At 50.8% G+C, this 23,161-nt stretch overlaps 2 protein-coding genes across 4 annotated transcripts; both read right to left on the minus strand.

Annotated features, from left to right (window-relative positions):
• Nucleotides 1-152: 152 nt before the first annotated feature.
• Nucleotides 153-4,617, minus strand: LOC144945731 (uncharacterized). The gene is made up of 3 exons (XM_078874302.1): nucleotides 4,399-4,617; nucleotides 3,999-4,281; nucleotides 153-1,708 (listed from the first exon to the last, which is right to left on the minus strand). Exons 1-3 carry the CDS (start codon nucleotides 4,448-4,450, stop codon nucleotides 1,471-1,473), a joined length of 573 nt encoding a protein of 190 aa, XP_078730428.1. The 5' UTR covers nucleotides 4,451-4,617; the 3' UTR covers nucleotides 153-1,470.
• A 5,698-nt stretch (nucleotides 4,618-10,315) lies between these two features.
• Nucleotides 10,316-19,488, minus strand: NDUFAF3 (NADH:ubiquinone oxidoreductase complex assembly factor 3). 3 transcript variants are annotated; one of them, XM_078874173.1, is made up of 6 exons: nucleotides 19,268-19,488; nucleotides 18,331-18,405; nucleotides 14,769-14,952; nucleotides 14,410-14,476; nucleotides 13,736-13,836; nucleotides 10,964-11,834 (listed from the first exon to the last, which is right to left on the minus strand). In XM_078874173.1, the coding sequence occupies exons 1-6, from the start codon at nucleotides 19,297-19,299 to the stop codon at nucleotides 11,715-11,717; spliced, it is 579 nt and encodes a 192-aa protein (XP_078730299.1). In that variant the 5' UTR covers nucleotides 19,300-19,488; the 3' UTR covers nucleotides 10,964-11,714. The 3 variants fall into 3 exon arrangements, with proteins under 3 accessions (XP_078730300.1, XP_078730299.1, XP_078730298.1); XM_078874174.1 differs by lacking the exons at nucleotides 10,964-11,834; nucleotides 18,331-18,405; nucleotides 19,268-19,488 and adding exons at nucleotides 10,316-10,553; nucleotides 16,447-16,597; XM_078874172.1 differs by lacking the exons at nucleotides 18,331-18,405; nucleotides 19,268-19,488 and adding an exon at nucleotides 16,447-16,597 and having other exon boundaries at nucleotides 10,974-11,834.
• Nucleotides 19,489-23,161: the final 3,673 nt, after the last annotated feature.

The following is a 23,161-nucleotide window of genomic DNA, read 5'->3' on the forward strand; positions in this document are numbered from 1 at the left end:
ATTGTACTAGAGCACACTGGCTTGCAATGGTAGTTTAAACATTGATATTGTATGTACTGTATTAGGCGTCTTTTTGATATTTTAATTGCAATGGTATAACCTTGAGTTTGACTAGGATTACTACTTATTGATCGAGTATATTAAAGCAAAATTTTTGTAATTATTTTAGAGGTGTGGGTTGATTAATAGGTACAGACATTGCTGTATTCTGGGCTGTAACATGAGCTTAAATATTTGTCAGTGACAACCAATACATTCACAGGGACCCTGCTGCATATCTCTGCTGTCATTGTACTGATTATCAATACATATGAAAGTGATGTCACTTCAGTGTTGTAATGATCTTATGAGGACTTAGTCTGTTTTAAATGAACAAATGTTTACATGGATGGCCGACACCCTAGGATTCACGGCATAGTTACGTACAAGATAAAAGTTCAAATTTGGGTTGAGTCTTTAACAACGTTTTAAACTCATGTTCAACAATCCAGAAAACAACCGAAGCATGTATCTAAGACAGGAATTATTTATTGATATATGTTGAACGTCTTTCGCACCGTACGTAGCCAACCGTGCTAATCGAAGATGGTTCCATCGTAACCAGTAAGCATGTGTAGCGATTGTCCCACACAATCCCTGTGAGATATTAAGAAGGCGGGAGTAAACACTCCACGCTCTGATCCGTTAGGGCGCGGGGAGCAAGAGGATTGGTGGGAGAATTCAAAAGGGGAAAGAGCTGGAGGGTTGGGTGAGCGTCAGGTGAGAGGGTGAGGCCAGTTGAGGGTAAGAGAGGCAATGATTTGGTGGAGATGGAGTGCGACGAGGGGCAGAGTCAGGAAGATGTTAAAAGAGTGAGTGGGAGGCGGAGTTCGTGGCGTTGCGGGAGAAAGCGAAGATGAAGGTGTGGACCCGTGCCGTGAAATAAAGACCTTAACCTTGTGCATAAAGAAAAGGGCCAGACTCTTCTTTCACATGTAATGATTAATCTTCCTGGTGGGTTTGTTTGGTATGGTCACGATTTCAGAGACAATCTGATTCAAGAACCAGTTATTTTTTGTACTATTAATTTTTTATCTCGTTTACGTCTCATTTTTGCCCAACTCGTTCGCGCCGTTTGCTTTTCTCCGTTGCTCCAGATTCCACAATCGGGATTCAAGAAAATAATCGAGGAACGAACCAGCAAAGTCATAAGCGAACGAGTTGCCCCACGATGTACGATGCCACAATCGGGATTCAAGAAAACGAGCAAAGTCACACGCGACGAACAAAGTGACCCACGATGCCACAATCGGGATTTTAAAAAATCGAGGAACTAACGAGCAAAGTCACAAGCGAACAGGTGGACCCAACGATGCCACAATCGGGATTCCAGAAAACGAGCAAAGTCACACGCGACGAACAAAGCGACCCGCGGTAACGTCCACAGATTTGCCCCACAGCTCCGTGAAGCCCCCCCCCCACCACCGTGCCCTAGTGCAACACCCGGTTCATGAGCACCCGCACTTCGCGGTTGCGTCGAGCTTCGCGCCGCAAGCCGGGCTCGTAGGGCAGCTCGAAGAACGAGAAGGTGAAGTTGCGACTGAAGCGCAGGCTGGAGATGGCGCCGGGCTCGCAGCACGTGGGAGGGTCCGGACCCGGCAGCGGCCGAGGTTTGGCGGACGGCTCCGCCTGCCGTGGACGCGTGGAGGCAGCTGCCTGTGTTGTACCCCTGTGAGGAGGAGGAGGGAACGGAGTGGAGGGTGATACGTGCACACCAGTGCTGGATGATCCTAGTAGTAAAAGTAGCTGCTACGCGTGTAGTAGCTGCTACGCGTGTAGTAGCTGCTACGCGTGTAGTAGCTGCTACGCGTGTAGTAGCTGCTACGCGTGTAGTAGCTGCTACGCGTGTAGTAGCTGCTACGCGTGTAGTAGCTGCTACGCGTGTAGTAGCTGCTACGCGTGTAGTAGCTGCTACGCGTGTAGTAGCTGCTACGCGTGTAGTAGCTGCTACGCGTGTAGTAGCTGCTACGCGTGTAGTAGCTGCTACGCGTGTAGTAGCTACGGGCCCCGCACTTTCAAGGGCCCCGCGCTAAATGCTTTCAGGCTATCAATTCGGGTTAAGTGATTCTGCACCTGCTCTATTGCTATAGTACTATACCGCCTTCAACTTTCATGAACGACTGGGTGTTTAAGGTCAGCGAATGTCGTATTATCTGTTGCTCTATAGAAAATAAAAAAAATACAATTACTTTACTGTGCAAGTAGCGCCCCTTTACAACATATGCTACAGGCCCCGCACTAGCTTCGTCCGGCACTGGTGCACACTCGTGTGTGTGTGTGTGCACGATGAGGAGTTCCCGTGCGCCGAGATGACGGAGCGTCGTTTTTAAGTGGGCTCCTGCGCGGTGCTATCTCGCAATCGCCGATGGAATGAAGGACACGCTGCCCGCTCCAGAATACAGGAGCTGTTGAGGTGTTCAAACGCCAAATAGACACCTATCATATAAATTATCACAAGGCATCACGTCTAGCGTGAACCAGACGTGCTTTTGATAAAACATGTCGACGAACATGCTTTGATAACTTATGCATTGTCCTTGCAATCGCTCATCAATATATGAAGGAATGTCAATAAGCAGGCAAAACATAATTAGGATATATTGAGACAATGACCACATCCATGCTCACAGCTCATAGCTGTCAATCCCTGATCAGTGCCTAGCTTGCCACAGACCAACTCAGACCGTACTGGTCACCCCGTGCCCCTTACACATCTCAACGTTCATCCTACAAAGTCCCATCACAAGGGAGAAACACAAACAAAGACACTTTTTTGCCCGTATTGAAGCGGCTATACGCCGTATGGACCTGAAAACTCAATTTCCCTGCATGAGAATACGGAGTAAACCGTGTGGGTCAACAGGTGTGCATGCTACATACCCATGGAAAAGCATAATAAGATGACATTACATCTCGCCGAAGCATGCGTAGACGATGCAAAGGCATTCAGCTGAGTATAAATGTATGCCAAGCAGGTAGGTAAATAACAAGTTTGTAATCTAACAAAAGTAATTGTGGAAGAGTTACCATCACAAACAACAGCAGATTATGTATGCGTGCGTATTGAATTTCTTTTTCACCGTACATAGCCAGCCGTACCGGAGGTGTGGGGGAAGGACAATAAACTGAACGCAAGTTTATGTTTACCTAGGCCAATTATACTGGTAGGAACCACCTGGTTCCACCAGCCCACAGGGGATTATTGTGTCCGTCCGTCCGTCGTGCATCCAAAAATAGGAGGGGTCGGGATGGGTGGAGAGGGGAGGTTGGGGAGGGGCTGGGTGGGAAGGGTGGGGGGTGAGAGGGGTGGAGCTGGGTGGGGAAGGGACTGGTCACCCCGTGGTGCCCTTATAAAACTCAACGTTTAACCTACTCACGCCGGCTTGTGCCCGCATATTTGCGGAATACACCACGCCGCCGTTGACCCTGGCCATTGACCGAGCAACCCAAGTTCCTACCAGCTCCCCCCGCAGGAGGAATGTGTTTGAAGGCGAGTCACGATAAACATTCACATTGTATGGTCGCACTCAATGCGCACAAAGTGCTTGCCACAAATGAACCACAATACCGCGCTGATCTCGTCAAGGAACATAAACCACAAAAACTCAGGTGGTCATCCTCGCAGCAGCAGCAGCAGCAGCAGCAGTTTTTGGGTGTCCATCGGACAAAGGCGGTCACCGCATTGTGCGCTTTCTGATGAGCTTCTGCGGCCGTCTGGAACGCTCTTCCTCCCGATATTAGGAAGCCATTGGGAGCAATGCGCTCTAAAATAATCCAAATTGAAAACTCATTTATTTTGAACTGTTTTTTGCGTTTAGTTCGTTGTCCTTCCACCCCCCGCGCCTCCGACGATCACGGTCGGCTACGTACGGTGCGAAAGAAGTTCAACGGACGTACGTACAATAAAAAATAATTGGGGAAAATATCGCGCGCGATGGAGGTACGGTGAGAACACGCACAGCCGCCCCGCGCTGCTCTCCTCGCCTCGCGTCTCCGCGGGCGCGTCTCCGGCGGCGGCGGCAGCCTCCTCTTCGTGTCGCGTGTCTCCTGGCCAGGGGGTCAGGTCGCAGGCGGCGGCGGCGTTGGCGAACGGCACTTCGGCGGCGGCGGCAGCCTCCTCTTCGTGTCGCGCGTCTACCGGCCAGGGGGTCAGGTCGCAGGCGGCGGTGCGGTCGCGCTTTCGGGGCGCGCCGAGAGAGGGGCGCCTCCCTCGAGGGACGTGCGGAGCTCGGTTTGCCAGACCTGGACGGCGGGCGTGTGGCGAGTCAACAACAATTCGACATACACACACACACAACCACACGCACGTATACCGGAATGCGTTTCCGTCACCGCTCGCGTCGAGCACCGCGGTGTCACCTGCGTTTTTGGCGTCGCGAATTCCCCTGCCGGACGAGGCAGCAGCCTCCATGGTCCTCTCGTGCCCTCTCCGTTCGCGCAGCGCGGGCCGGCAGGCTGGAGAGCCGGGACGGGTCGCGCACCACGTGGATGCGATCCGCCGCTGGTCTGAGTCGCTGGGTGCCGCGTGGATACCGCGGGGGAGGCTGACGGTGCACGGAGGATTTGACACCGCACGTGGTGATGCCCCCACCTACCCCGCCATCCCCCAGGTTGAGAGAAATTGATACGGACTCGTCGTCTTATTCCTTCAGTTTCCATCACCCCCCCCCCCACCCCCATCTTAGCACCAACGGAGATGCCGTGCGTCGTTATAGAGGGCAGCTGGCTATCGCAACACACGGGCCTCCTTTGCTCAACTGAGCATCTAAACTAAAACCGAACTAGTTTATATATTTGTTTATTTTGTCAGGTAATGCCCACTGAAGCTCTCTTTTTCAGAAGCGACCTGGCCGCAAATAATAGCCAAACGAAGTGGCTAATCACGTGGACATTTATAGCAGCCAAACACTCTAAAGCGGGTGTTTCCGAGTTTTAGGCATTATTCAGAGTAACTGCTAACGAAATATAAATCTTTACTGAAGGTGAATTACGGTGGTCAAGGTGCAGCCCTGCAATCGCTCGCTCACGCCACTGCGCGTGGAAGGGCCTCCACTGGATGGAACTGTGGATAATTATCAACGTCATAATTGTAACCATTTAAGAGTGCATTGAGATTTATTATTCATTCATGTTATTTTACTTAACTACATTATTTCCTAATTGTCCTTTTTTTGACTGAAATTCATTATTAATGTATTTTAACCATATTATTGATGTCCCTTAACCAATATGCCCTTCAATCATCTTCATTATTAATGAAGATGCCGGCTGAGGTAGTCTTGCCTGCCAAAGTTAACTATAATGTCCCTACCCCTTAGGTTTCATCTAATTATGAGTTTAATTTCATGATGTTATTGTTTCTATTCTCACTCGTGTTGGTCTTTTCTAAGGCTGATTATTGGCAGTGTTTGCTAAGTAACCTCAGTGGGGCCAGTAAAGGGGTCGGAAAAAGAATAAGACATTTTTGTCGTTATTCGGTAAAAGCAAATCTAAATTTCAAGAGCCGCAATGTACCGTGGTGGTGGTGGTGGATACGAGACGATGGGTCCTTGATAAAGAACGTCACGAAGCAGTCCCAAGGGGACGCTGCTAAAGACCGTCCGGCTTGGTCTCGTTGCGGCCTGATGCTGCACAGGGAGCGAAGAAGAGTACAAGTTGAGACGAGAACCGAAGCGGTCATGGGACCGTCCATAAATGACGTCACGCGATTTTGGACGATTTTTTACCCCCCCCCCCTTCGTCACACGGCGTCACAAAAAGTCAGACCCCCCCTCCCTCAAATATGACGTCACAAAGATCTGCCCCCCCCCCCAAAAAAAAACCATGCTTCAAATCGCTTTAAACTATTGTTATTGTAGTGCGTATTTAATGTGGCGCTGCACTCTGATGTTGTAGGAGAAAACATTTATTAAAAAGTCTATTTAATTAAGTAGAACGTGTTGTCTATATTGATTTAAAGTTGCGCATTTTGATGTGACGTCACATTTCTCAAACCCCCCCCTCGTCACAAATGTCTGACCCCCCCCCCCCCCTAGGTGCGTGACGTCATTTATGTACGGCCCCTTACGGAGCCGCAGGTCTGCCGACCCCTGGGGCAAGTACTATAATATCAGTGGGTCTCCACCACTCTACAAGCCCCAAGGCTGTTCCGTCGACGCTTCGAGTCCGACGACCTTCGCTCAACGAGCGGGAAGGTCACCCCGAAACCCCCTTCTCTCCTCCGCTGCCCCAAACAATGCGGTCACGGCTCAGTCAACCCCCGCCGATGAGGCCTTCAATCCAACAGTGCATTCAAAGTGATTCACGAGGGGGTGGGAAGAGGGCTGTTTTGTCCAATCGCCTTTTATAGAGGATGGGTTTTTGTTTGTTTGTCTTTGTTGCGTGTGGAAGGAAACTGGAATGCCGCACGGAGAAGAGAGAATCACACTGCGAGGTCTGTTCTCTGGCTTGGCACCCACGACCGGACACGGTCACAATGCCCCCCCCACCACCCTCCACTCCACTGCGCACGGCTTGGTAATCAGCTCACTTTCTCCTGGCACCAAGGCTTGTTGTGAGGATGGGGGGGGGCCTTAATAATTCACGGCCGCATCACCTTGGTGGGGGCCCGGTGCCGCTTGCCGATTGGATTTCGTGGCCACGGTGTTTGTGGCTTTTGTTGTGGCCGCGGGGGCTGCCGTTTGATTTATCCACGGAGCGCGCAACCTCCTCCACCCACCACCACCTCCCACGACCACCTCCTCCCACCACCTCCTCCTCCCACCACCACCTCCTCCCACCACCTCCCAACACCACCTCCTCCCACCACCACCTCCTCCCACCACCTCCCAACACCACCTCCTCCCACCACCACCTCCTCCCACCACCACCTCCTCCTCCTCCTCCCACCACCACCTCCTCCTCCTCCTCCTCCCACCACCACCTCCTCCTCCCAACACCTCCTCCTCCCACCACCACCACCTCCTCCTCCTCCCACCACCACCTCCTCCTCCCAACACCACCTCCTCCCACCACCACCTCCTCCTCCTCTCACCACCACCTCCTCCTCCCAACACCACCTCCTCCCACCACCACCTCCTCCCACCACCACCTCCTCCTCCTCCCACCACCACCTCCTCCTCCCAACACCTCCTCCTCCCACCACCACCTCCTCCTCCTCCCACCACCACCTCCTCCTCCCAACACCACCTCCTCCCACCACCACCTCCTCCCACCACCACCTCCTCCTCCCACCACCACCTCCTCCTCCCAACACCTCCTCCTCCCAACACCACCTCCTCCTCCCACCACCACCTCCTCCCACCACCACCTCCTCCCACCACCACCTCCTCCTCACAACACCACCTCCTCCTCCCACCACCACCTCCTCCTCCCACCACCACCTCCTCCTCCCAACACCTCCTCCCACCACCACCTCCTCCTCCTCCCACCACCACCTCCTCCTCCCACCACCACCACCTCCCACCACCTCCTCCTCCCACCTCCTCCTCCTCCCACCACCACTTCCTCCCACCACCTCCTCCTCCCACCATCTCCTCCTCCTCCTCCCACCTCCTCCTCCTCCCGGGTTTGCAACCGGAGCCCCGGCAGCTCAGGGCTGTGGGTGACGGGGCCCAATTCACCGAAGGAAGCACGGACGGGATATCATTCTTGGGTGCTAGGGTTAGAGTGAGGGGTCATGCTACCCAGCGAGGTTTTTTCCACGGGTGTCTACAGCCGGACTATCTGATTATACATACATGTGTTGAACTGCTTTCGCACCGTACGTAACCAACCGCGCAACAAACTTAACACTAAAAGGGCAACTAAACACAAGCAGTTTAATCCACGAATGCTTCTACCAGCTGCTCTTGTGCCACTGGGCCAACACAGCTGCCGCATGGGCATTCAGAATGTGCGAGTTGCTGAAACGTTAACATTGTCGAAACTGTTTTTGTATCTATGACGAATTTAATATTTGGTGACTACTTAATACTGATTCTGGAGAATTGATTATGTTATTCACTCAGACCTTAAGTGCAATTTTACATTATGTTAGCTTTTGTTATCCAAAGGTGTGTTATTAATGGGGGTTTTTTCCCCATACAATGTTGAAGTCAAACTTAGATTGAACCACGGGACCGAATATTGCAAATAAGACCTTATCTAATGTTGTTGTTGTTTTCTTTTAAGGTTACAGAGTAACTGGAATCGGGAACGCGGCAGTTGCATCCTCAGCATTACCACCACAATGTCGATTACAAACTCTTTCTGGAGAACTGGCGTGGTGGGAGCCCGGCACTGATGCAGCACCATCACGAGATGCCTTCACGTTACACCTGCGAATGAATCACCCTAACAACGGGTAACCCGAGCCTCCTCAAACCATAGCCACGAGCCGCCACCGGCTGAACCTTCACGTGCTCACAACTCAAGAATGTTCTAATTAATTCATAAACCCAGATGGCAACCACGAGTCTAAATGTTCACGCTCGACACAACACAAATTAAAAAAAAACACTCAACACGCATCTTTGCGGGAGACCGCGTGGGTAAGATGTCAATGTGTGGGCCCACCCCACCCCCGAGTTTGCTGAGCATGGCAAGGACACAAAGTAAACATCCTCCATAATGCACACATACTGTATATGCACCTCCGATTAGCACGGTTGGTTATGTACGGTGTGAAAGAAGTTCAACATACATACGCAAAGTGATCATACGTTAAGATCTTGCCAAACACGAATACAATCCAACACACCGTCACCTCACCAAAAATGCATAACAGGTAATCGTGTGGCGAGAGATATTTTAATCACCTCCATTTCCTCCTCGTTTCAAAGTCAAACATCGGCCAGAGATGAGCTCCTTGACTCGTTCCATCCATAAACCGCAAAACTCCCCGAGACTCCTGCACCACCGTTCACAGTCGTCGCTTTTTTTTGGGTCGTAAACATTCGGCACACGCTACCGCGCGGCGTTTCGACGGCTCAAATCGACACGCCGCACATTTTCATGAACGCGACGTCCCGCACGCATGCTTGTAGCACGCACAGTCAACTTGTCGATTACCCCGCGGGCAGACTATCTGGGTTGTGAATGAACCGTGCTGCTTGTGAAACATTTTTCTTTTGCGCGCACGCCGGTTGACCTGCCAGCCGCTCCACACTCGTCGGGGGTCGTCAGAGACTCGGTGCCCACGTGACAGCAAACACGTGAACCAATTCACTTTGAGAAGCAATAAATTGAGACGATGCATTATGTCTTCACCCCCCCCCCCCCCATTATACAGAGGTAACCAACGAATACCTCCTCATAGCCTAACTCACACGTGTGTTTGCAATGTATCCGTGTTTTAGTTTTATCCGGATAATCGACAGTTGTATTATCCCGCATTCCACACAAGGATCGTTTCCTTTACAATGAAGCCCAGGTTGGATACCGCAGCCAGGGCCGGATTATCGCAGTCCTGGCCCTTCGAGGCTGCAACCCGGGCCCTCCGCTTTTGAGAGACCCCAAAAAAATATACGGAGAAAAATTATTGTTGTGTAATTTTGTTATTTGAGCCAAAGGAGCACAATGTGTTACTCCAAGTTATTTTCCAAACTTTAAATAGTTTTGTTCCTTTTACCGTTGATAGATTTAGCTTAACAATTTGTACATGAATGTTTAAAAACCGGAACTGAAATAACCGTGTGGCACCGGGGCATGGGTATTGGTAAAACAGTCAAGGGAATTAACTTAAAATACAAAGAGGGGGGGCCCCGTACACCATAAATAGCCCTGCCCCCCCCCCGCCAAAATTAACCTGGCTCAGACCAACAGCGTGATGCAGCGTTCTATATATATATATAAAAAATTAACAGGTAAGGCCCACAAAGCTATACAGCTCTATTTCAAACACGACCTGGTTGCCACAAATGATAGCTCAATGAAGCGGCTTATCATCACGTGGAAATGTATAGCAGCCAAATCCTCTAAACGCAACATCGATTCTAAATGTGGAGGGGAAAAACCGGAGAACCGGGAGGAAAATCTACGTGGTCACTGGGAGAGAGATACACGCAAACTCCAAATACACAGCAGGCATCAGGGTCCCCCAGATGGAACCCACGACCGCCTGCATATCAGGCGAGGGAGTTAACATCTCCTACTCTTAGTTTTTTCGGCAAAGTCATGTAGATAAAAAAATGAAATTAAACTTGATACAGGAAATCTGGCTGTGACGGTCCCACCTGATGACGGAGACTTGTGTTGCCTCCGAAACGTCGTGATTTTTATTATTTTATTTTTATCAATTTTTATTTTTTTACCTACGTGACTTCACCGAAAAAATAAAGAGTATGAATCCTTGCAGTCACGAAAGCTTCAAACCTAGAATTAACATCTCCTAGCCACCGCGGTTCCCCATGGCCTCCCCCCCCTCCTTGCCGCACGTCGACCGCGGGTCACGCCAACTGCGTGGGCGGGATGAGTCCTGCAGCCACCAGGCGGCGATCGTTGACGAGAAAGTTGAATGTGGAGCACGCGTGGCCCTGGACGCAGCACACGGCACGGTGCGGGGGGTGGGAGGGGCAGCAGGGGGCGCCAACAGCCAGTCACAGAATCATCGCTTTAAACACGGAGGCTTTCGCGACCAATATTAACCATATTAGAGGTTTTTTGGGTTAGATCGCGTAAATGTATAAATGTGTCGTTGAACACACCACCACCCGACACAGCCAATTAGTAAGGGTTGTCACGTAAACAGAACGTGCCAATTCGGTACCGGTACAACACACGGGTGTGTTGGAGAGTAAACCCACAACTACAATTTGAGTACGACGTTTCGCCAGTAATTACAACCAGTATCATCAGGCAACAGGCAGATTTGTGGATAAATCCTCCTGTTTCGGTCTTAAATGGAGGGGGTAAATGTGATGTCATCACTTGTTAGCCAATCAGATGCGAAGATCAGAGGTGGGGGGAAGGGTTAACGTGGTCATAAATTACAATGGATTTACTCTCCAACACACCGGTGTGCTGGACTGGTATTGTAATGGCATGTTTTGTTTATGTGACAAACCTTTTTGGCTGTGACGGGTGGTGACGGGTTTAACGACACATTTATATTTACGCGAGTTAACCCAAACACACATTATCTAATCATCTCTGAGCTGATGGAGGCACTACCATATCGACTGGATTACAAAACGTCCCGGAAATTAATTAGCGTTTCCAAACTTCGGAGGGAGGGGGGGGGATTTAAAAAAATCTATTTTGTAATCGGGACGCTGCGGCACTGTGAAGAGCCGTCTTCCATAACGCGATTACGAATGTTACGCCGTGCGCGAATGCCCGTCCTTAGCCACATTTAACGTAGTTCAATGTAAGAGACAAAAACTTGTTGACAAGCTTCTAGAGGGCAGCCAGAGAACCGGTCTGAGCTGAGCACGAGACTGATGATTGACAAGTCACAGACACAATGAGTACGAGAGGCTCCAGTTAAATGGTGATTGGAAAAGCACGCCATGCAATCCAACGGGCATTCGGTTCTCATTAAATGGACCGACATTCCACAAGGTGAGCCAATGACTGTCAAGTCTCAATTACCCATTAGACAGGGGGACTGTCACTGGGTAAGGGGGGTAGCACTATAAAAGCAGCACGGAGACTGGGGGCTTATTGAGTGCGAGACTGCACCCCAGGTGGGCAGCTCAATGCAGGGACGACGCATCAGGAGATGGAGGAACGCAGCGTCGGAGAAAGTGGAACAGTCCAACCTCCGCTCCCGATAAGCACGTACATACAGCTGTGGGCTCCATCCCGTCAACCGGCTGTGAGTGTTTTGGGCGGCATGCAACAGGGGGTAGCTATTTTTCTTGAAGCATCGGCGTGCATTTCAGGGGAGTTCCGTGCGGGACACCGTGACGATGGATGAAGGGGTGTTTTTTTTTTTGAGTGGAGCCATTCCCAACGCCCGAGAATCCCAAGCACAGGCCCATTCAGCCTTCCTCTTCTCAACCTGTAGCGGCACTGTGGATGAGCGACTCTTGGGTGGTGGAGGAGCAACCGTCGCTATCGGGTGGCTGAGGAAGGGGCACTCTGCGTAGGGGATAGTTTTCGTGATCTGTGTTGAACTGAACCTGCTGTCAAACTCTACAAAGTGTTGCAAGGCACATGCGGGGGAAACGGTGTGGAGTGCGTAGTGGATTGGTAACACTAGTCGCTGGACATCCTACAACCACCGAAATCCAAAACCGTACAATATGATCTGACAGCGTAGCCGCACGAGTTGAAAAATGCATCGTGAATTTTTTGGTAGAAAATGGTTGGCCGTATATCAGCGAAGTCACACAAAGTGAATTTGCATAAAGCGATGTGCCACTCCCTTGACTCTCAGTGGCGAGCACGGTCAACACAGATATAGCTCCACGAGTAGCACTTGGGCTCTTGACTATTAAAGTAATCGATTCACTTGACCGATTTATAGGTTCAGGCCAGCCGCTGGTTTCAAACCGCGAACCTCAACGCGGCCGAGCACCGCTAGGCCACGTTTCTGTCCGTGTCACAAGAACAGCGAGGAGGGCCCTCCAGTTTTACTGGTCAGGTGACGAGACTGATCAGAAGTGTGTCCGTGTACATACGTTGGAACTTCTTTTGCACCGTATGTACCAAACCGTGCTCATCAGAGGTGCGGGGAAGAACCAACTAAACACAAAGCAGCTCTAAAGAAATTAGTTTTCAATCTAGATAAAAAGTGCACAGCTCCAGTGGCTTCCTAATATCGGAAGAGCGTTCCAGACGGCCGCAGAAGCGCATCTAAAAGCGCGCAATGCGGTAACCGTCTTTGTTCAATGGCTCGCCAAAAGCCGCCGCTGCGAGGATGACCGGAGTTCGCATGATGGTTTATGCTCCGTGACGAGAGCGTTTCTTGGGGGAACGTGTGCTTGTGCCGCAGGAAACTGTCGCGTAAGACGATGCGTGCATCGCAACCATTGCAGGAGGGCCCTGAGAAAGTCCTGGCATAGCTTTCCCCTTAGCTAGAACGGCTGTGAATGCATGGCCTGCACGGCGCCATAGAGTGTGTGAGTGCCGAGGTGCGTGTAGGAATTGGGCCTCGATATGAATACGTGCTGTGCATTTTTTTTTCTGGTGGTGTCACCAACTGGTTTTGACAACACTACCCCAAATTGTAATTTCATTTTAGGTTTAGGCTGCAAATGAATGAATGCAAGCTCAACCTCCTTGCAGTCGTGTCCTGCCGTGTGCCGCCAAACCCCCGACACCACCATAAGTCGTCCCGTTCTCGCAACTACGTGTCGGTGACATGTTGAATTTCTTTCACACCGTACACAGCCAACAATGCTAAGTGACGGTTGTGTGGCACTCCCTTCTTGACCCATACGTCACGATGAACGTGCTGCTTAAAAAAATGGGGATTTCTTCTAGAAGATTTTTCCAGTTGTCTGTGTTCTGAGTGGTAGTGGAATAGTTATCTGGAATTGTCACCTGGAATATGATTCTTAACAACGTTGATTAAAACGTGTATTCTCCAGACTTTAAGATGCCCCCTACCCAAATGTTGCTTTAAATAACAGGGGGGGGTGGTGGAGTGTATCGTACTTTAGAAACTACGGCAACGCATAACGCTTTCAACCTTGCTTGAAAAGCGTCATTAAATTACGACGGTAGAAACTCGGTGACAGTCGGAGGGAAAGCCGGCACGAGCACTCACCGTGTCCTGCACCTCCACGGCGACTCCCTGCCGCGTCATGAAGCGCAGCAGCTGCGGGTCCAGACGCTCCACTCGGTCGCCCGTCCCCAACACGAGGATTTCTGCTCACCCGCGCGACACGCGGCACTACGCTGGGCATTCCGTGCCAAGACCGGGCAAGAGACTTGGGAGTAGAATGGAGCACAAAAGTGTAAATGGGATCTGCAAATAGGAGCTGCCATTGGTGGTGATGATGATGCTGAGTGTCTAAAGTTAGGCTCTTTTGAGGTCGGGGTGAATTGTGCAAGGGTTCTGGCTTTAACAAACATTGCTCTGATATCTGGACTGTGGCCAGGTGGAGCTGTTGGTGGAATGCTAGACTTGCAATCATGAGCTTGCGAGTTCAAACTCTGGCTGTGGATTGAATCTCCCAGCTTACCATCCGAGTTCATAAAATGAGTGCCACTTCGTGGAGAGTCAACAGTGGTCCTCCCTAAAGATCGTTTGCCATTTTTAGAATGTAGAATTTACTTTACTGGCTCTGGACCACCAACAGAGATGTGCACCCCACCTCAATGCTCATTTCAGCGGAGAAACACTTGACTGCAAAATGTAATAAACAGCAGGCATCACGACTTAAGGTAAATGCAAGGAAGGGTTCGAGCGATTTCTTCATTCACTTGTTGAATCCTCACCTATTCGGGGCTCCAGAAGGTAAAACAATGATAAGCTTTCTTCACTGATATCCTTCCAGCTTCCAACCTGAGTGAAGAAACCAAAATGTTCGTGTTACTCACGGGGGCTCTCCACCAATGCAGAAGAGCAAAATATCAAATATATTATTAATCCTTTGCATTCTGACTGACAAGACTCGGGACCTGGATTGGGACACTTAACCAGTTCCATTTTCTGGAATGTTCTGTGGTGGCGAGAAACCAAAGGGCGAGAAGAAATCCCCCTGCAAAATTCTGTCAGAATCAGAACATTTATCTGGAGGAATCCGATGAGCTATAAAGCTCTTTTTCGCAGACACGGCCGGGGGGTGCGTGCTCACGTTCCACTGGATGATGGCATGGGGGATGATGGCGCACGGACCGATCACGCGATTGCCGTTCACGGTGAACCCGTGCAGGCCGTAGCTGTCCACGAACATCGTGTTGGGCGAGTCTCGCTGAAGCATCGTCACCGTCGTCTTCTCGTAGAGGTCGTCGTCCGACGGGCTGGCGCCGCTCAACGGCCTGTGGGTGACGAGAGACGGCGCACGGGGAGACACTGAAACCACAAGACCTCGCCCAGGGGACGTGTACGCACATGCACGCGCATACAGAACCTTGTATGTACCGTAGGAACTTCTTTCGCAGCGTACGTAGCCAACCGTGCTAATCGGAGGTGCGGAGGACAAACTAAACACAAAAAATCAGTTCTACGGAAATTAGTTTTCAATCTAGACTTAGATGTGTACAGATACGCACACCGACTCCTCCTTACTCCAAGACCTGTGCACAGAATCAGAAGTTGATTTCCCGAGTGAAGCCCATTGAGCTGAGTAGCTGCACATACGTACACCTTCCCGAAGATCTCGTACTCAAGACCCGTACACAGACCAAACACTGCACATGCACAGGATACACAACCCCTTAACCAAATACGTTCCACCGTATAACCTTGCTGGACTTGATGGGTGCAAGTGCCGTTTGCAAGCACCGAATGAAGGCCGGCACAGACCTGACGAAGGCCGGCACAGACCTGACGTGCCTGATATCTCTCCACGCCACCAGGGCGTAATGACCCGGCCACTTGTGGAGATTTCAACGTGGGTATAATGATTCATCACATCATCGCGCGAAATGTCTATATAGGTGGCTTCAAAAAAGTGTTAACACTTATATGCGACAATCGTTTTTAATGGAAGAACGGATAATACACTGTAACATGATAACAAATGTCATGTTAATTGCTTCAAAAAGGCAGAGTCTCCACTTATTCGCCATCATTGTCAACACACGTGCCTGGAATCTTCTCCAGGTGGTCTCCAGAGCCCGGAGGCACATTTCTTCGTGGTATTGTTGCAAATTCTCCTAAGTGTTAACATGTTTTTGAAGCACCCTGAAAAACGAGAACCATTGTGTGGCAAGTCACTCGTGATTACCCTGCACATACGGTGTCGCCCGCCACATGAATGCGGAGTTTCCACCAATAGCTTAGACCACGGGGGGAGGTAGGGGGGGGGCATTCACTTAGCGGCTGAGATACCTCCTCAGTTCAACATTGAGCGAGTTTCACGGTGTCGAGATGTTAACTACCTCGCTCGGTATACAGGAGGTGTGGGGTTCGATCCCAACCCTGACGATGCCTGTTGTATATTTGGAGTTTGCGTGTCTCTCTCTCCGTGATCCCCGTGGAGGTTTTTTCTCCAGGTCCTCCTGTTTTCTCCCCCTCCACATTTAACAAAAACATCCGCTTAAGAGTACAGTATGTGGCTGCGACACATGTCCACACGATAAGCCACTTCGCTGAGCTATATCACTCGTGACTGCCAGGTCGCTTCTGAAAAAAATAGCTACGTAGTTCAGTGGGCCCTTAACTCGTGAAATCACAAAACAAACAAAAAATGTGAATGAGTGTGGTAGCGTTCTGGGGCTAGGTTTTGCCTCGTTCTTGCCCACACACAATCCACACTGGGGCGCCCCACAATCGACACTGGGGCCCCCCAATGAGCCCGGGGCTCGCACCTGCAGAGGCGGCGGACGGGGAGCGCCGCGGGGCCCAGGAGGCTGCGACCTCCTCCCGCCCGGCTCAGACCCGTGACCGCCACACGTGCGGCCATGCGCGCCGCCATGTTGCCCGATGACGTCACCCGTCACAACACGGCGTGACGAGGTCACGTCACCTTACTGTACCGCCGGTGACGCCATCACGCCGGGAGGGGCGGTGGGGAGACGTCGGCTCGTGACGTCATCACGCACGGTGCTCTCTCTTTCTCTCCCAGCGGACGTTGATGTTAACGGGGGGTGGGCGTGACGTCGTCGAGTGCGTGACGTTGGCCATGCACGCTCCTGATGTGACGTCATGTAACGTGTTTGTTAGTGACGCGATCATGACTTCATCAGAGCTTTTTAGACATTTACACGTGACGTCATTACCAATGTCATTCGCGAATGACAATACAAACTCAACACATTCGTGAATAATGGTGTGGAAAAAAATATCTCGTGCAATTTACAACGGGAGTCCAATTCATCATTGGAGTCCAGTTGATGATGGGAGTCCAGTTTACCGTGGGAGTCCATTTACAAAAAAAGAACATTTTACCATGGGAATTCAGATCCCCATGTCAGTCCAGTTTACCACGGGAGTCCAGTTTACCATGGAAGACCAGTTCATCATGGGAATACAGTTTACCATGGAAGTCCAGTTTACCATGGAAGACCAGTTCATCATGGGAATCCAGTTTACCATGGAAGTCCAGATCCTCATGGAAGTCCAGTTTACCATGGGAGTCCAGTTTACCATGGAAGTCCATTTTACCATAGGGGTCCAGTTTACCATGGAAGACCAGTTCATCATGGGAATCCAGTTTACCATGGAAGTCCAGGTCCTCGTGGAAGTCCAGTTTACCATGAAGGCCAGTTTACCATGGAAGTAAATATTACCATGGAAGTCCAGCTTACCATGGAAGTCCAGTTGACCATGAGTCCAGAGTTACCATGGGCAAGGGTCGGCAACCTGCGGCACTTTAGGGACTGCTTGTTGACGTTATTCATGAAAGACCACAGGTCTCGTATTCAAATTGCATTGCGGCTCTTGAAATACTAAGGTTGTTTTTACCAAATTCGAAAAAAATTGTCTCTATTTGTTATTTTGGTTGCCGACGCCTGGGTTGTAGGCCTGGTTGGTTAGCATGCTTCGCCCCACAAACTCTACCCCTGACTTTTTTTGCTCACGATTCACCCATTGGCGTGCATCGCTCCTGCTCTTCAACGCGGAATACAATCCGCTCGCAGGTTCAAGGCGTCCGCCCGCCTTGAACTTCACGGCACTCGCCCCACCTCGATCCTGACATCACGACGGGTGTGGCGGCGTGAATAATGAATGCCCTCTAAGCCTGCGACATGACAAGAAAGCAAGCCACTTGAGTAGGCGGAGTGCGCAGTGCGGTGTTGAGTTTACTGCGAGCTCGGTGTCAGTTCGCCGGGAGATGGAACCCAACACGCGTCACTCCAAGTCGCGTCCCAAAACCCAGCCAGCCCCACGGCTCGTGATTTTATAGACTGAGCTGGTCTCCATTGTGCTGTGAAGAAGGGCCACATTTCACGAGACGTTGCCGATGTATATATATATTTTTCACTTTTAAAAGCTGTATTATTGCCGAATGTGAGTTCGTTCCCAGGCTGTGGTGCTGGTGCATCGGGCGCCCTTAAGGAGACAGAATCAGAATGTGTGTTCATGCTGGAGAAATCCGATGAGCTAGAACGCCCTTTTTTTACAAGATGTTAGAACGTTACAACCACAAACAATACAACAACACGATCGGAGTGCAGAGTATATGAAAGGTAAATACATCATTTAAGAACAATATGCAAATAAAACAAAAAAAACATTTTTGTGTATCTTACCAGGTAAAGCGCACTGAGCTCGGTGTGGAGGCTCCCCCACGTTGTGCTGTCAACTCCGGGTGAGGTGACAAACGACTCGTGAGCCAGATGGAGATTCAGTCAAATGGGAGAACACACACACAGACGTGGATTTACAGATGTAGAGACACAACAACGGAGGTTTAGAAGAGAGAGAGAGATGAGATACGCTTTGGTTCTTTCAGTAAAGTCACGTAGGAATAAAATAAATTGAATGATAGAATATGACGTTTCGATTGCAACACAAGCAACCCTTTTTTAAATGGTAGTTTTTCTCTTTTTTAATGAGCTGTAATTTGGTTCAACCCGACTTTATTCACGAACTAAGAGCCGACTGAGCTACTTGGGCCCAAGCGATTGCTTGCTTCGCTTTGCCGTAGCGCCACCACTGGAGTTCATCACCAAACGCGTTTGCTTGTTTGAGCCACTCTGATCGTTGACCGGAATGTCTTAAGGAGCATTTAGCAAGTGGCAATTGCTCTCTCATTGCTCGGATGAAATCCACCACGCGTGGCCCAGTCTAAACACATTCCTGCGGAGGGAGCTGGTAGGAACGTTGGGTTTCTCGGTCAATGGCCAGGGTCAACGGCGGTGTGGTGTATTTCGCAAATATGTCCGACTGTGAGGGCGGGCACAAGCCGGCGTGAGTAGGTTAAACGTTGAGTTTTGTAAGGGAACCACGGGGTGACCAGCCCCTCCCCACCCAGCCCCACCCCTCCCACCCCCACCCAGCCCCACCCTTTCCTCCCAGCCCCTCCCCACCCTCCCCTCCCCACCCAGCCCCTCCCCACCCTCCCCTCCCCACCCAGCCCCTCCCCAACCTCCCCTCCCCACCCAGCCCCTCCCTCCCCACCCAGCCCCTCCCTGCACAACGGACACAATAATCCCCTGTGGGCTGGTGTAACCAGGAGGTCCCTACCAGTAAGAGTCGCATCTTAAGCTCCATTGCATCCACTCAGCAGCGACGATAGCGCTGACTTGAACGGCTTCCACTGTCTGCCGTCTTGTGTTGGTGTCGTCGCTTTGAATAAATTCTCCATCTTATCTAGCCACCCGTCTGAATCTCTGCGTTCCGAATTTCCTCATCCCCTCTACGTGCGTATGCAGTGCCAAATGCGGTGAATGACGTCCATATACTCTCTACCAGTGGTCTTCTCCATTGCTTCAAAGTCGTTTCGGTTGCCTAGGATGCATGAACACATGCAGAGAAGCTTGCCTCTGCATGTGTGGGTTCATCGCGTGACTACAGGACTTGGAAATAGCCAGGGGATGGCAATGCTGAGTGTCACTCCCACTCGTGTGTGGGGTTTTGCTCCGGGTTTTCTCCATTCTCTCCTTCAAGCCAAACGCTTCCTCATTGTCAATTTGGCCCAACATCAGATTGCAGGACCTTCCTCTGAAAGATGGCATTGAGACTCAGTGACACTTTCCTGTGTAAATAATTGGCCTTATTTACGGGGTGTAATGATGCGTCATTTCTTTAACACCAATTCTTAAGCTCATGGAGGACGTCACGCACTGCGCCATGAACCCTGCTACCCCAAGCGATATATGAACCTGTTTAACGGCACCCGCAGTGACCAGTGTGGTGAAGTATGATCTGACAACCTCCGTGACTGAAAGGCGTGAGGGGAAGCTTCTCACCCAGCAGCGTATTGATAAAGGGCTGTGCATTACAGGTCAATTATTAATCGATTCATTTATTGATATTGATTCATAAGATGGTGATAACATGCATTACAGAGCGTGCGTAAGAATCCACGTGTTCGTTTATTCATGTACGTGATGGCGTTCACATCACCCCGAGCACAGGTGCTGCCATTCACTTCGATATTTCAAAAATATCTCATCCTCCAATAGCATTGTGACAGTTCTTAGAATCTCTGGGGGAAGAGCCGGGAAGGGTGAGTGGTGATGAATCATCACACCCACCGTCATTATTAAGTCGGCGCCGGTGACAATACACACGCGAACGCAACATGAGCCACGTAACCATGATGAGGTCTCCCTGTGCGCGCATCAGAGGAGCCTCAGCGTTATGTCAGTTTTGTAATGAGAGCACGGACGAATTCATTAATTATCAAGGCCTCCTGGAAGTCCTCAATCCCCACAGTGAAAGTGCATGTGACAAGCAACGCACTCGGATGCACTCACGCGCGCACGCACGCGCTCGGACGCGCACACGCGCAGACGCACACGGACGGTGCCCAGGATCCCTTCTCTCCGACAACGATTGCACGACTGGAGGCGCACAGCCACTTGCCGGAGGCGCACAGCCACTTGCCGGAGGCGCACAGCCACTTGCCGGAGGCGCACAGCCACTTGCCGGAGGCGCACAGCCACTTGCCGGAGGCGCACAGCCACTTGCCGGAGGCGCACAGCCACTTGCCGGAGGCGCACAGCCATGCTCAACATCAACGGCATGAAGCTGCTGGATCGCGCTGGCCGCAGTGGGAAGGTGCCCGTGCCGGGCGATGTTGGGAGGACACGGCCGTGGCACGAGAGGGCCCTGCTTGGCGCAGGTGCAGTTTAAAAAAAAATACTTTTGTCGACGAAATTTACGCCGAAAATTATTTGGCGCCGAAGTTTTTTTCTTTCTTATCTTTTGTTTCTGTTGACGACGACTGTGAGTGGACTATCGAGCAACAAGTTAAGAGATGTCCTCTTTGCTTAGGATCCACCTCTGTTCTGAGCTGGGATTTTGTACTCTCCTGGGACATCTGTAAGGTTTTATTTTTTACCGAAACATGCAAAGTCTTGGCGGCCTACGACTAAACAAAGTGATCGGACGCATACTGAAATAATTCGATGTTTTTGGAAGTAGACCAACAATGGTAATTGGCTGTTTATGTAAAGTTCTATACGGTATATTACAAAAAAAATACTTTTGTTCAATGATTATCTGACCTGATAATATTGGTGAATTGCCGTGCCCTTCACACCAACATTGGCAAACAATTCTCGCCAAACGTCCGTCTTATTTCAGTCGACGATACGAAGAGAATGACAGGGTGGGGACGTGACTCAAATTCCACGGGACGTTTATCGCGCTTAAGACGACGAGGGGACGGGCCGTGCCGACTGCATTGACCGTGCGCAGGCGGCGGCAGTGTCGACGACGAGGAGGAGGAGGATCGGGGACGTCAGCGCATCGCGACCCACGGGGATGAGGCCGCCGCCACGGCGCAGGCAACGCGCGGAGGGCTTGCGCCAGCTCCAGGAGACACAGGTGAGGGTCTCAGCGTCGCCTCGCTACCGTGGACACCGCGACACAAAGACAAAGGTCCCCCACAAAGCCTTGAACAGACTTCTTGGTTCTTTCGGTAAAGTCACGTAGAAGGAAAATAATAAAAAATAAAACATAAAATTATTCTCATGACGTTTCGGCCACAACGCAAGCAGCCGTCTTCAGGTGGAGAACAGGTCTGCCTTCTCGACAGACCTGTTCTCCACCTGAAGACGGCTGCTTGCGTTGTGGCCGAAACGTCGTGAGAATTATTTTATTATTATTTTTTTATTGTTATTTTCCTCCTACGTGACTTTACCGAAAGAACCGAGAAGATGAATCCCTGCAGTCACGAAAGCTTTATCTCGAAACTTGAACAGACTGTTGGGGCAAGTCCCGTGAGCGAGGAGCACCTGTGAAGGCCGGAACGGCACACGACCGGGTGGCGGTCAGCACCACGCCTTTGTCTCCCAGGTGTTGATGTTTACCCACCGCGCCAGGTATTCGATTTAAGGCTGAGCCTAAGCGCGTTCTATTCCTTGGCTCTCACTTTGTCGTTATTCGTGCCCATCGGCCACCTTCCCTTCTAAGCTAAGACGAATAGGGCCCAAGCCAAAATGTATTATCTTAACAGTTTAAATGACGTTTATTAACCACGTGTACATTCTCTCATCCTCGTGTTCACCTGTTTCTCAATGTAATTTCAAGCTGTCATTGGAATATATACGGGGTGCTTCAACATTTTTTAACACTTATATGGGACTATCGTTTCTAATGGAAAAAAAACAGATAAAAATACACTGTATCATGATAACAAATGTATAGTTAATAGCTTCAAAAAGTCAGAGTCTCCACTTGTTCGCCATCATTGTCAACACGTGCCTGGAATCTTCTCCAGGTGGTCTCCAGAGCCTGGAGGCACATTTCTTTGTGGTATTGTTGCAAATTCTCAGAAGTGTTAAAAACAATGAATCACCCCGTAGATAGATGTTAAAAGTGAAATAATTGGTTACGGAAAAAAAATCCGAACAACTGTGTGACTCTGACTGCAGTAGCGTATACTTCATTTTACGCTATTTCACAGGCAGTCGCTCCCCGCAGCACAAGAAGGGCAGAGGCCGTGACGATCGCCTCCGGCAGCACATGGCGCTGGCTCGAGCGGACGCCCACATGCGACCAGAGGACCCGCCACGTGCGAACGCCTCGCGGAAGCAAACGGCGGCTGGGCTCGTCGAGCCGACGGCTCCGGCCAGACGAGCGGTATTAGCCTGCTCCGTCTGCGCCCGGAGGAGGAACGACCTCGTGCCCTGGCAGCACGCGGACTCCGGCGGGGACTTTTTGTCCGAGGGCGCCGATGACTTCGGGCCGTGCGGAGTCGGTGCCAGGTCGGGAACGAGGGCGGGTTCCCGACGGGTTGCCGCCACTGGGTCGGGGACCGTTGGCCACAAATCGGGCCAGTGTCGTGCCAAAGGGCGATCTTCATCGTCGACGTCGTCGTCGTCGCTGCCGGCCACTCCGGCCATCTCCAGCCTGAGCTTCAGCCGCAGTTTCACGTTCTCGGTGTTCGCGGTGTCATCCGAAGAGAAG

Source organism: Lampetra fluviatilis, chromosome 38 (genome assembly GCF_964198595.1).
Source record: "Lampetra fluviatilis chromosome 38, kcLamFluv1.1, whole genome shotgun sequence".
NCBI classification, from domain to species: Eukaryota; Metazoa; Chordata; class Hyperoartia; order Petromyzontiformes; family Petromyzontidae; genus Lampetra; species Lampetra fluviatilis.

Coding starts and splice junctions, on each gene's coding strand:
- LOC144945731 (XM_078874302.1), bottom strand. CDS start 4,450: ATGGAGGCTGCTGCCTCGTCCGGCAGGGGAATTCGCGACGCCAAAAAC. Junction 4,282..4,398: donor TCGCGACGCCAAAAACGCAG/GTGACACCGCGG, acceptor CCCGCCGTCCAG/GTCTGGCAAACCGAGCTCCG. Junction 1,709..3,998: donor GAGAGCAGCGCGGGGCGGCT/GTGCGTGTTCTC, acceptor TCCTCCTCACAG/GGGTACAACACAGGCAGCTG.
- NDUFAF3 (XM_078874173.1), bottom strand. CDS start 19,299: ATGCAATGGAGCTTAAGATGCGACTCTTACTG. Junction 18,406..19,267: donor TTAAGATGCGACTCTTACTG/GTAGGGACCTCC, acceptor CTGGCTCACGAG/TCGTTTGTCACCTCACCCGG. Junction 14,477..14,768: donor ATGCCATCATCCAGTGGAAC/GTGAGCACGCAC, acceptor TTCTTCACTCAG/GTTGGAAGCTGGAAGGATAT.